This window comes from Talpa europaea, assembly GCF_964194135.1.
Source record: "Talpa europaea genome assembly, chromosome: 3".
Classification (NCBI taxonomy): domain Eukaryota; kingdom Metazoa; phylum Chordata; class Mammalia; order Eulipotyphla; family Talpidae; genus Talpa; species Talpa europaea.
The window spans coordinates 84,554,137-84,567,215 of record NC_140069.1 but is presented as its reverse complement, the minus strand read 5'-3'; the positions used below and the strand labels follow the sequence as shown (position 1 = coordinate 84,567,215).

General features: G+C 33.9%; 1 protein-coding gene across 1 annotated transcript; it reads right to left on the bottom strand.

The window, feature by feature from the left end:
* Nucleotides 1-2,633: 2,633 nt before the first annotated feature.
* Nucleotides 2,634-11,600, bottom strand: C1GALT1 (core 1 synthase, glycoprotein-N-acetylgalactosamine 3-beta-galactosyltransferase 1; the record flags this gene model as incomplete). Its single annotated transcript, XM_084229820.1, has 3 exons — nt 11,369-11,600; nt 7,025-7,692; nt 2,634-2,828 (listed from the first exon to the last, which is right to left on the bottom strand). The coding sequence occupies exons 1-3, from the start codon at nt 11,586-11,588 to the stop codon at nt 2,634-2,636; spliced, it is 1,083 nt and encodes a 360-aa protein (XP_084085946.1). The 5' UTR covers nt 11,589-11,600.
* Between the last annotated feature and the right edge of the window lie 1,479 nt (nt 11,601-13,079).

Genomic DNA, 13,079 nt, shown 5'->3' with positions numbered 1-13,079 from the left:
AAGTGGGAATCTAATTGGGACCACTGCCCAAGAGTATCTGATAGGAATGCATACTGTTGACCCACACACTAGAATCAGAATTCCCAGGACTGGGCTCTTGAACACTGCATTTTAACCAGCTCCCAGACAAAAGTGTAAGAACCACAAGTTGAGAACCACTATGACAACTTAGTTAACTTGACTATTACTGGCCAATGTGTCAGATGTCATATAAGTAAAAACAGGAATAATGCTAAATGACTAACTTCAAAACTGACACGGTACAAAGAAAACACAGGTTTTGAGCATATATCCAAGGTGTATTACTTACTAGCTTTGTGACAATGGAAAAGTACTTTTAGTTCTCTGAGCCTCAGTTTTCTCATCTATAATTTGGGAATACACCTGATCTGTGATATTAATACTAATGTACACAGAGTACCTAAATATCTGGCATATAGTAGGCACTAGATAAAGACTAGCTATTATTTATTGTAAGAAATAGTTCCTTCCACATCTAATTTGATTAAAGCAATTTTTCATTCATTTAAATCAAATATTTACATTCCAAGGTAACAGAATAATAAAAACCTTATATTTATTGCTCCACACTCTGGGCCAGACAGTGTTTTAAATACTGATATATATTCACTCATTCAATCCTCATAAAAACCTGTGAGGTAGGTAGTATTATTATCCCTAATTTACAGATGAGTTAATTGAGGCACAGTATTAACTTGTTCAAGGTTACAAACTAGGTAAGTGATAGAACAAGAATTTAAACCCAGGCAGTTTGATTCCAGAACCTGGGATTTATCACAATGTTAATTTCCCATCAGTAAATTTTAAGGTTTTGGATATTTACTATAAACTACACGTTAGTGCAGAAAAGGATCATATATGGATTGCAAATAAATTCATGCCCATGCCAAGGTAAGGAACTGTTCAAAGAACAGAATGAATATCTTGAAATCTGGGGGAGAAACCATCATAAAAACAACAAAAATTAATTTAATAGGTAAAAACTGGTGAGTTTTTACTATGTGAACATAGTAATTAGTTGCAAAAATGAACATCCTTTCAAATTTATCATCCAAATCAATCCTGGTTTTGATATGTTTTGGTACAATAAATATAAACTATCTAAGCAGCAGAGTCAATAACATGAGTGCCATGAAGAATTATCATAATGATAAACTTAGGAGAAATGTAAATCATCTATAATATTTAAGACAATCATACAGAAAGTCTAAAATATTCTGTTAAGATATACGCATATAATATTGCTAAGATGAAAAATTAAAACTTTTCTTCCCTCCCAGAAACTCTTTAAATAGTCACTAAAATTTGAATGAAGCACTTTTTGATTATAGCCTAGAAAGTGTTTTTGATGACAAAGTAGACTGGGTATTCTGCTCCATCAGGATTATCCATTGGGAAGACAATCATTGTAAATTAACAGTTGGCATCAAAATTTAGGCTGTTGTTCATAAATTAAATTTGAAAATATCACATATTTCAGTCTGCTTAAACACATTAATGTTTTTAATTAACTTTGGTCAGAACCCTGCATTCAAATCATGCTGCCAGTATAACTAACAGCCACCTCAGATCCTAAAACAGAATTACAAAAAACCATTTTAAACAAGTCATGAAAGGCACAAACAAGTTCTAATCTTTATGGATGAGAATAAAAGGAATTATAATTTTGTAGTTGAAAAGAATTTTAAATAATTAAAAATGTAACTTATCAATTCAAGAGAGTGGCACTGATGTAAGATAAACACCCCAAATAGCATTAAATTTACTATTGTTTCCCAAAATAAAATGGGTAAGTGCAGAACAAAATATTTTATAGAATGCTATTAATGGTTTTAGTAAATAAATATAAGTAATGAGAATGGTATTCAAGAGTGGTTAAAGAAAAGAGAAACAGGGACTCGGTAAAAGATTAATTACAAACTAGAACCAAGTAGATAATACAGTCAAGGCCCATGATCATTTCAAAATGTGGTTTTATTAATGCACTTTAGTACAAGTGCCATTCTTATTCCACCTTCTTCTGGAAGAAATACTGCCAATTATAGAGTCAGCAAAATTTTCATTAGACAAAAACTGTGTGCATGTAAGGGGGTGGGGTGGGGGGCCGGTTTATTTATATCATACTGCAATATAAACTCATGTCTTGAGTTTATATACAACACTGAGCATCAATATTTCCTCCTAAAATTTTCTTTAAGGCAGACCTGTTTAGCATCACATGTGTTACTAACACAGTGCACTGTAGTTTTAGCAAATTAAATGTTTTAGTTTCTCATTGAAAATAATACGTGGTCCGAACAGGCAACAAAATCTCTTTTCTAGTCCCTGTGACCACTTTAAAAACACACGTTTTTCATAAAAATATATATATATATATCTATATACAGACACACACATACATATATATTAATTACTGTATCAAAACACATTTTAACAGACTTTTTTAGCTCACTTAAAGCTTCAGTTTACAGTCATTCATATGCAAGATTTATAATATGGAATGTTCACTTCCTCACTGGGATTCCAGTGTTCTAAATGAGAAATGCAGAAGTCTTCTTCAGTGCAATGTTAGACATTTTGCCTCTGTTCACTTATGCTTTTCTCTCAAGTGTTCACAATTTTACTTTTGGATCTTCATTTTTGTATGCTTTACTTATTTCCTTTACATTATTCTCTCGTAAGGCAGGTTGATATCTGTATAAATAACCATATGGACGAAGATGATAAACGAGGTATTCTAACTCATACATAGTTGTAGGATCAACATAGTGAAAAGAAACTGCAAGGTCAGAACAGCAACCAGGACCCTAAAAAAAGTAGCGGAAACAGGCATTATTAATAAACAGCACACTTTTAACATGTAATATTCACATATTGATAAAAGAAACACTAATTTTTTTTAATTTTTATTTTTTATATCATTGTTCATTTTTTTTAAATAATAAATTTTATTTTTATATTCCCCATACAATTGCAACCCCCCCATTATGATCCCAATCCCTCCCCTCCCGCCCCCCACCCCCCTCATTGTTCATTTTTAAACAATATATGCTACACCGCCCCCCACCAGTATAATCCCCATAGAATTTCCTTCCCCAAGGCACCCATGCACCATCACCATAGTTCCCTGTGTTCCTCCCTCCCTCCCTCTGCTCCCTCTCCCTCCTCCTCCCCTGCAGGATGTCTCTGATTTATAATTGTCTGTTTTTGCTTTGTTGTGTTTTGTACTGTTACTATTTTTTTACACAGGTGTCTTATTTGATTCCCCTGTATTCCTCCTATAAGTGAAACCATCCGATATTTTTCTTTTTCCTCCTGACTTATTTCACTGATCATAATTCCTTCTTGCTCCATCCACATTGCTGCAAATGGCATGAGTTTATCTTTTTTGATTGTGGAGTATTATTCCATTTTATGTATATATACCATATATACTTGATCCAGCCATCCATTTTTGGGTATTTGGGTTGTAAAGAAACACTAATTTTAACAGAATTGAAGCATTAAAATTAGCAAGGTAAAGCAGGTAACACCTAGTATTAGATCTATGGAAAGGAGAAACTTGGTTATGAGTTCCTGATAATTTAAAACCGAAGATGAAATTGTCAAGGTATTTCTGAAATATATTCTCCCATACTCTATCTACAATGTTTAGCAGAATTTTTTTGTTTTTTTGAGAATTCTTCAAATGAGAGAAAAATATGTACAAAGGATAAGGTTCTATTTCTCCCAGTTTTGCTTTCTCTTCACAATTTTGTCACTGTTAAGTTTCTGCTGGCTAAGCCTCAGAGAGACAACACTGGAACTTCAAGTCTTGCACATTATGTGTTTACAGCCTACTATTTTATTTACATACTAACTATTTAAGACAGAAAATGCTGAGTCAAACTTTGATCTGAATCCAAATTTTGCCCACTAGTGTATGACCGTGAACTATTTACTGCAAAAGGTGGTAAAAGGACGCGATGTGTCTTGTTGATTATAAATGCTCAATAAATGTTAGCGATTATTGACAGAATAATCATATTCAAAAAACCCTCAGTAAGGAGGTCAGAATTAAACCTTTCTTCAGTTATATAATTCTCACAGATATGTGAAAGATTTGATATAATAGGATTAAAACAGCAAACAGGAACAAAAAAGCAAGAAAATAATAAAAATCCCCAGGCTGGTCCCAGAATTAACAGTCACAACTATTATTTTGGGGTCAGAATTGGTATCTGTAGATCACTCAGGTGATTCCAACAAGACTTCACACTCTGTCTCATGTCTTTTGGAAGGACCCAGGGAGAGAGAGAGAGTCTGGCAGCTTTTCAGAGAAGATTCACATTGAGCTATTAAACTAAACATTTAATAACTCATATATGGAAGTAAGTAGTTTACAATGTAATGAAAGTTATCAAGAAATTGTTCATTACATTTTTTCACTGGTCATCTCTCTGAATTTTCCTCTGAAATAAACACTAAATATATGGGATTCTTGGATAATCATGTAGGCATTGGAAGAGTATCTAGTGCCTACTTTTTATACTATTAGGGAATACAAAAGGAGTAAGTATGAAAAGTAAACAGAAGCGTCAACCTGTGATTACCTAAACCAGTTTTGTCCAACACATCTATGTGTGCCACATTCAAAAGGTAAAAACAGGTAAAAATAATTTGAATATATTTAATTGAACTGAACAAATGTGTTTTCAGCATACAATATATTTAGCATTTTTAATAATTATTTTTACTTGTCCTTGAAATCAGATGTGAATTTTATACAGATAGCAAATCTTAATTTGAACTAGTCATATTTCAAACACTAGAAAGTAATATATCAGTGGTTACTATATCAATCATTACTATTAAACTAAAAGACTAGAGCAAGAACAGTTAATTTCCAATTGCTGATCCTCTCTAGAAACAATTTTTATATAACTTTGAGCATGTATTAATTGTATTTATTTTTTACTCGATGGTCAAGATAGTTATTATTAAGCATTAAGAAATAAAAGGCAATAAAACAGCTATAATTATTAGAAACAAAATTATTCTTTGCATCTGACCACAGTTAACTCCCAAAACTCAAGAAAGTCAAGTGGAAAGATCACCAGAAGGAAGGAATGCCGGAAAAGAGTCAGGTTTTAAAGATGCTTTAAGTTATAGTTTTCATACATACCAGTTAAAAAATGCAAGAGTTCAAGGAGAATAGTAACAAAAATATTAAATACATAACCTAGGAGATACTAAGGAAGAAATGAAGTTCTGAAGAAAACTATACAGTATAAGCTAGCTAAATTAAGACTGCAAATTCTCTGCTGAAAAATCTATTTCTAGGGAAAAGATTGTTCCTAGAGAATAGATTCACTTCTAGGAAGGTGAAAAGTTAGTAAGGGAGGAGGGGAAACACACTGAGCGTAAGCGCTGACCAAACAATTTAAGAACACAATGGATTATAATATTATATTTCATATTCTGACTTCCTAGATAAAAATTTTCTACTGTATATTTTCAAAGATTACTGCAAAGGAAAAAAAATATACATGAAACTTAGAAAGGCTTTGAAAATAGTAACTCAGTTAGGGAGAAGAAAACTTATTAAATGATGGATGAATAATGGAATTTTGATTTCATATTGGATTTATACAGAACCTCTGCATAATGAACAGGCAATGTTAGAAAGCTGAGTCAATTCTGTCAATTCCACATCTATCTTATAGTCTTACTATATCTGTATAGGAAGAATATAATTTTGAGATCCATTCAAAAACCCACTGCAATTTAAAAATAACATGCACTACAGAAGTATTTCTTTTATTCACATAAAATATACCGTAAAGTACACTCTATTTGTAAGTAGAAATGGTGGGCAGTACTCTTAAAGGGGAAGGATATTTAACTGGTTAAAAGATAATGACAACTACCATGTCTCTTTGCTGATATTATCAATATCAGATACTCTTCACAAAATCTTACATGCATTTAAGTGTATTTGTTATATGCATTTGTAGTGTTCTTGAGTTTGGCTATTTTTTACATGAAAAGAGGTATAGAATTAAACAAGGAAGATGTTAAGTAATCTTGGAAAGGTCAATATGTATTAAGAAAGGTTACATCAAAAAAGCATCCTCGCTAAAATAAAACAAAAATATACTATCAAAAGACAGACTTGGGAATACATCTGTTTTACAGTCTGGGAAATTACTGCATCTACAACAGCAATAAAATGGTAGTATCTGTCAGTCTCATTACATAGAACTGAACTTTAAAATGTTTAAAATGTTTATTAACAGTGGAATTAATCCCCAAAACAGAATATTTATCTAACATATCCCCATATCCCGTCTTCCTTTTGGGGCACATTTCCCATTATTCACAGAGAGGAACTCATGATTTTAAGAGATTTTAGAATCAGAATGATTTACAATACTACCTTGGCCATTTATGGGGACAGACAAGTTACCCGACTTTCCCTCAATTAAAAAAATCACAATTTTAAAAAGTAAATAAACACATGCAAAATTACGTGAGGAGTAATTATTGTGTTTGTACCAAGAAAACAATAGTGGTTGATAGCAGAAGCAGCAGGAATTTGCTTAAAAGTTTTCTTTTTATGCTTATAAAGTTTGGGCCAGATGTTTTAAGTCAGGATTTCTTGACTCAGAGGTACCCACAGTTTAGATTAGAAAATTCTTTGTTATTCGTTGTTATTAAATTCTATATCTGTGTGGGGCCTCCCTGGTGGCGCAGGTGGTTGAGCACCGCACTGTGAGGCTGCCGCAGCCTCTGCAGCCTCTGCAGCGTGGGTTTGATCCCGGCCGGCCCGGGGAGAAACCTACATGGTGCAGCAGACCTCTCCTGTCTTGCCTGCTGCTCCACTCAACAGTGTATCTCAGTAGATTTGCCTTTCTGCTCCACCCCCCCCCACCCGCCCCGCCCCAAGCACCTCTGACCTACATCCCAGGTCTTGTTTGCATAAATAAAATAAATCTTAAAAATTTTTTTTTTCTACACTTACCTCTACAGGAGGATAAAAGTTGTAATTCCAGTACCAAAAAGTTTTAGGTAGATAACCCTTGATTAAGTGGTGTTCTGGTACAAAGGGATGAAAAGTTTCTTTTCCAATGGTATCTCTGGAATCTCCTGCTTCTACATTTATAATTTCCATGCATCTCCCCAGTGCTAAATCTTCAATGGAGGAACTATGTGTACAAGTGTCTGTTTTGAATGCATTAACAAATCTCTTCAAGGCTTCTTTGCTCAGTACATATCCTGCTCCTCCACTCATGTAGCCCTGCTTTACATAGGGCTTAAATCTTCTCCCAAAGTAAATGGGTTCTTCAGGGTTGTATTTTGAGAGAAGCCATCTCAAATTGTCTAGTATAACATAAGTATCATCATCTGCTTTCATAAACCAATCAGCATCTTCTAAATAATGTTCATGAACATATTGAAAAGCTTTAATTGTTTTCCAGTATAGTTGGTCTCTGCCTTCTCTGGTTTCTAATCCCACAGCAGGGAAGTCTTTATTTTCTTCTGAACTCATAAACAATACTTTATTACAACGCTGGGCCCATGTAGCTTTGACATGTTTGGCCTTTTTTTCTAGATTTTGAGGCCCTGTCATAACCCAGCAAAGAATTTTAACTTTCTGATAAAGGTGTGCCGCGATGTCTGTGTTCTCATCTATTAAACAAAAAATGTTGAAGTTATATTTACATAGATATAAAACCCAAATATTGAATAAAACAGCTTCTTTTTAGTTATTTTTCTGATAGCGCACTAAAAAATATATTTTTTAATCAAAGTAACACTGTACTATAAAATTATTTAAGTTTCCTGAGTACATTATTGAGAATCAACATATATATACACTCCATGAAGTTTACCCCTAAAAGTCCAATTCCATCCTTCACCATGCCATTGTCTCCTTTGTCCTAATTTACCCACACGGTTTCCCTCTACCCTTCTGGCAATCACTAATCTTAGAGTCCAAAGATGTTTTTTTTTTCTTCCAAATTTTATTTAGCTCTATCTCTGCCTGTTTGCTTTCTCTATATACTACAAGAATGAAATCATGCCATGTTCGGAAAAAGATAATAATCTTAAACAGTTTCAAAGATTCTCTCCTCCCCACCTCCTTCTATTTACCTCTCTATCATTAGAGATTTAGCTGAAAGAAAGCAAAATTCCATCCAATGAGAATTGATTAATGACTTATTGGTTTCATGTCCATCTTACCTAGGTGATCAGTTGGAATTAATTGTGAGTTGTCACTATGACTTTAATTCTTACCATTTAAGCTGTGGGTCACTGACCGAACAGCATCAGCATCACCTGCCAATTTGTTAGAAATGCATCTCAGGTCCCACCCCAGACTAACTGAATCAGATCTGCAATTTAACAAGTTTTCCTGGTGATTTGTATGCATATTAAGCACTGCCTTAGATAGTATCTGTATTTCATTCTACAAAGAAAGCTGCAACAGAATAGAATTCCTCACAGCTCTGAATAGCTGTGAGCAGGAAAGATATGCTGCTGAAGCGGCAGTTCATTTTGGAGCTCACAAGAGTTCACTGTTACAAATTTCTACAAATTACCATGAGGTGGCTTTAAAAAGGTTTTCACGACTAAATCAGTGAAAAAATCAGGAGTTAATGCAGGACTGACATTACTTCTGATAGCAACATACTTCATTTCAAAATGCCAATCAACCAGGCAGAAAATACAACAAAAGGATAGGTAGAGGCCATAGTCTGTCTAGAGAAGTGTTTTTTGAAGTGCTGTTTACAAAAAAATAAGGGGCTAATGTCAGGTTACCTCTTTTTGAGGAAGTCTTGCTTCTCTCCCAAAATACTCCACTTTAACTAAGCAGCCTAACTGATTTATATTCTGGTGCAAGCTTTTTATCTGGGTGCAGTCAGGTAACCAACAATTCAAAAGGTCCTTACCAGGATCAAGCACATTTTGAGAGGGAGAACAACTGTGATTTCAGATCAGTGCTTGGTGAAACACAAACTTATTTCTTATAGTTACAGAAACCTATATTTTAAGAAATATGCTGAAAATTAATTACTAGAAAAGAAAAATAAAACAACAAAATATAAGTCTTAAAATTTTGTATTTATATTTAGACAAAATTACTGTCAAATTAGCATACAAGATACTCTTTAACCCATTCAATACTTAAGTTGTGGAATAATATGAGTCTGCAAACCACAATCTGTAGCAGCATTCTAGGCAGAATTACAGGGAAGCATATCATTAAAGAACAACTAGTGAGTTACAAAAGCTCAATCTTGTGATAAATACTGCAGAGATGAACTTTCTAGTTGACTGATTGAAAAGGAATAGAAAATAAGTTTCGGCAGGGTATGAAAATATTCTCGTGACCCTCTACTAAAGAATTCATTATCCCAAGACAGACAGAATCATCCTATTTTCAGTCACAGAGCATTTTAGTTCATATACTTGAGGAACCCAATCACTTAGCTTTACAGATGACCAAATCCTATATGAAGGAATTCCCAAAATACTTTTCCTTACATACGACGTATAACTCTCTCCCCACTGCTGGGATACAAGAGATATTCTTTCAATTATTCATTCATTAAGTACTTTATAATAGGCATGTACTAGCACAAGAAATGAAAAGATGACTAAGACACAAGTTCTACAGAAAAAATGACAGTCTAGCAGAAAAGCTTGGCATGCAACAAATACTTGCCACATTCTAAGAAATGCTATAATAAAGGTATACAGATGGGTTCAATGTGCTGTGGGAAAAGATAGCAGTGGGTGTTAAATCCTATAGAACAGTGGAATGGGAACTAGGTAGAATAGAGAAAAGGGGGAGACAGTAAAGCAATACTATAACAACTAAGAGAGAATATTTTTTAAAAATAGGTTTGGTAGTGTAGGTAAGTACATGGGAATAAATGAAGGACTCAACTAAGAGAAAACACTATGGGCTGCAAAAAGAAATCTGAAAAGTGATAAGGTTGTAGAATTGTTAGAATTTGGTGATAAGTGGCATTGATTGGCAAGCAAAGAGAAGCCTCATCTATGGCTTAGGCAGATGTAATAAGGAAAACAGAAAGAGGGACATATTTTAGGAGTAGGAAGAAAAAGAAAAGGAGTTTGATTCACACATAAGTAAACCGAGAGGAACAGACAGACTTTCTGCATAACCCACATTTTGTAAACCACCGAGTAGGACACACAGGTACTTAATTAATATGCCTGCAGTAGTAGAGAAGACTGGCTCCAAAAGGTCATTAAGAATATCTGGAGTGATGCTACAGGAGTCAGTGCAGTGATCAAACTGCGCTATAGTAAGAACACAGACTACCTACTCCAAGCTGAATCACTATTATATAAACATCCACACAATATGACATACTTTGTAATAGTATGCATATAACCAGTTCATAAAACTTAAACCAGGATTTGATACCTTGCCCCTCAACCTCAGTTTAAGAGGCAGACCCAAAGTAATTTACGGTCAGAAAGATTAACAATTCTTAAGGGGGGGGATGTTTGGAGGGGGCTCTGGATGCATTTGTTAGTTCAAGCTGTTTGTATCCTTTTCTGTCAAATAAGACAATTTGTAGAGATACCTGAATTGTGTTAATTATTTCTCATAATGACTGGAGGAGGCTAAGAAAAAGGCAGTAAGGAATAGCTGGAAATTAAAATTATGGGAAATGATAGCACACCAGCAAAGAGAGTTTCAAAGGACAGAAACTTGGAGAAAAATCAACATTTTAAGGAGCACAGAGAGATTTGAATTGAGAAAATCTAGTTAGAGATAGGAGGCCAGGAAATAAAATAATTATATCTTTAAGTTTTCAACTTCCCTAGTTTTTGATGCCTCGTAGAAAGACAAAAGATTGTATTAGCTACTGATAAAAGTATAAACTGAGATTTAGTGTGAATATAACTTGTGAATTATATATACATGATTTATATATAAATTAAATTGAGACTAAAATAAAATATCAAGTATCTTTGCCAGCAAAGGTACAGATATAAACCACAATCGTAAAAGTTAGCTCAAGAAAATTTTCAGACACAAATCTAATCTGTAAAGTTTTCTTTCCTCAAATTATGGTTTCCGAACTATTTTCTACTTAAATACAAATTCAAAATTAGTAACTCACTCCCTAAATAAATCAGGGTTTCAGATTTAAATTTCCTTTTCCTGAGGAAAACTAAGAACTGCCGTTGAATATCTGCATAAGCTCATTTTCATAAAAAGAGTGATATAACCAAATTCACATAAATAAGTTTTTTATATTCTCTTAACACTTACACATAGACTGAAACATACTGTCTGTGCTTACTCCTTAATAAGTCATACCTTTATGTTGACTAGCATCTGCATTGAAGTTCATCTGTCCTTCTAGATGATTCTGTCCATTATCATCTGAATGCCCAGCATGAGGATCATTATGAAGAATATTAGGCTGGGTGTCTTCCTGTTCACCCAACAAAATACTAAATAGCTGAGAACAGAGAACAAATCCAATTGCAGATCCACAGAGGAAAGTTAAAAAATTCAGCCAAGATTTAGAGGCCATTTCCCGATAGTGTATTTCTGTAAGAAAAAAAAGTAGCAGGATGTCATAAATTATTAAGGCAATTACAAACCAAGAGTAAAAAGTCTGATAACTTTTAGCAATACTGGAAAGTTAATTCCTTCCATATAGAACATTTTAAAAGTATTTCACTTTTATCAATGAGTTTGTCCCTCTATTTGCAGCTAAAACAGCACATTATGGACAAGTCAAAAAACATAAATGAATAGTAACTAGGATATTGGTGGGATGATGCATGAGTAAACACGTTAGTATTTGCACACAGAATTTCCTGTTCTTTGCACCAGAATCCTCTGTGGGCCCATACTTGCTTGCCACATTCTTTTTTCCCTTTACTGTGACAGTACTTAGATTTAACTTTTTCTCTTTTAGTAGTAATCATCACCTATTCTTTAGCCCTGAGGTTGGTAAACTTTTTCCATAAAGGACTACAAATAATATATATCAGGCATTGTGGGTCATATATGGTCTCCTGCATATTCTTTTTCTTCCTTATTATGAAAGAGCTTTAATGTAAAATTCATTCCTAGTTTATGGAGGGATAGAATCAGCACAATTTGGGGAATCAGGGGGTAAAAACCAGTCTACCACCTGTTTTCTGCAAATAATATTTTATTAGAACATACCCATATCCATTCATTTATGTGTTGCCTGTGGTTGTTTTTGCACTGTTAACAGCAGAATTGAATAGTTGCACCATAAGAGGTAATATGTCCCACAAAGCCCATCTGACCCTTTATATAAAGTTTGCCTACTCCTGTACTTTTAATACGAGCTTCATTGCAATGCTGGATGCAACCTACATTTACTCACATCTTTCACTGTTATTTCACTGAACTGCAAGATCATGAATAGGAATATCTAACACCAGGATTAAGTAGGGGGCCCAGGATATAGTGGCTATTTATCATATGTCTGTTGAACTGTCCCACAGCCAAACATACAGACCCTCTTTAAAGGATTTGCTAATAATGGTAAACCTTTAATTTGCTACATGGTAAACCTTTAATTCCTGTAAGAATGATTCTTAGCCTACAATTTCCAAATACCCAAGACAATTTAAAAAATAGGTTTGCTAAGCATCTACCACCTGCCAGGTGGAATCTAAACTTTATTTCATCTGAAATAAAATTTAAGTTAAATTTCATTCTTCATCTCGCTATGAATGTCATTGTCATTCAGAAGAATCAGAATTTAAAAAAAAATTATAGATACTTATGCAAACTGACACATTCAAGAAGAGCCACAATTTGAACTCAAGTCTATCTGCTCACAAAGTGTATTCCCCATTACATTTCTTAAAATTTTCACCCAAGAGGACAATGGACAAGTGTAATGAATGTAGGGGGTCTGAGAGAAATGAGCCTCCCCCAAATCAAAAGTACCTGAATGTTTTGTAAAAATCAAAATACACAAACCAACAATCACCACTAGAACATTAATAGCAAAACCAAAATAATTTCGTCTGGTTCA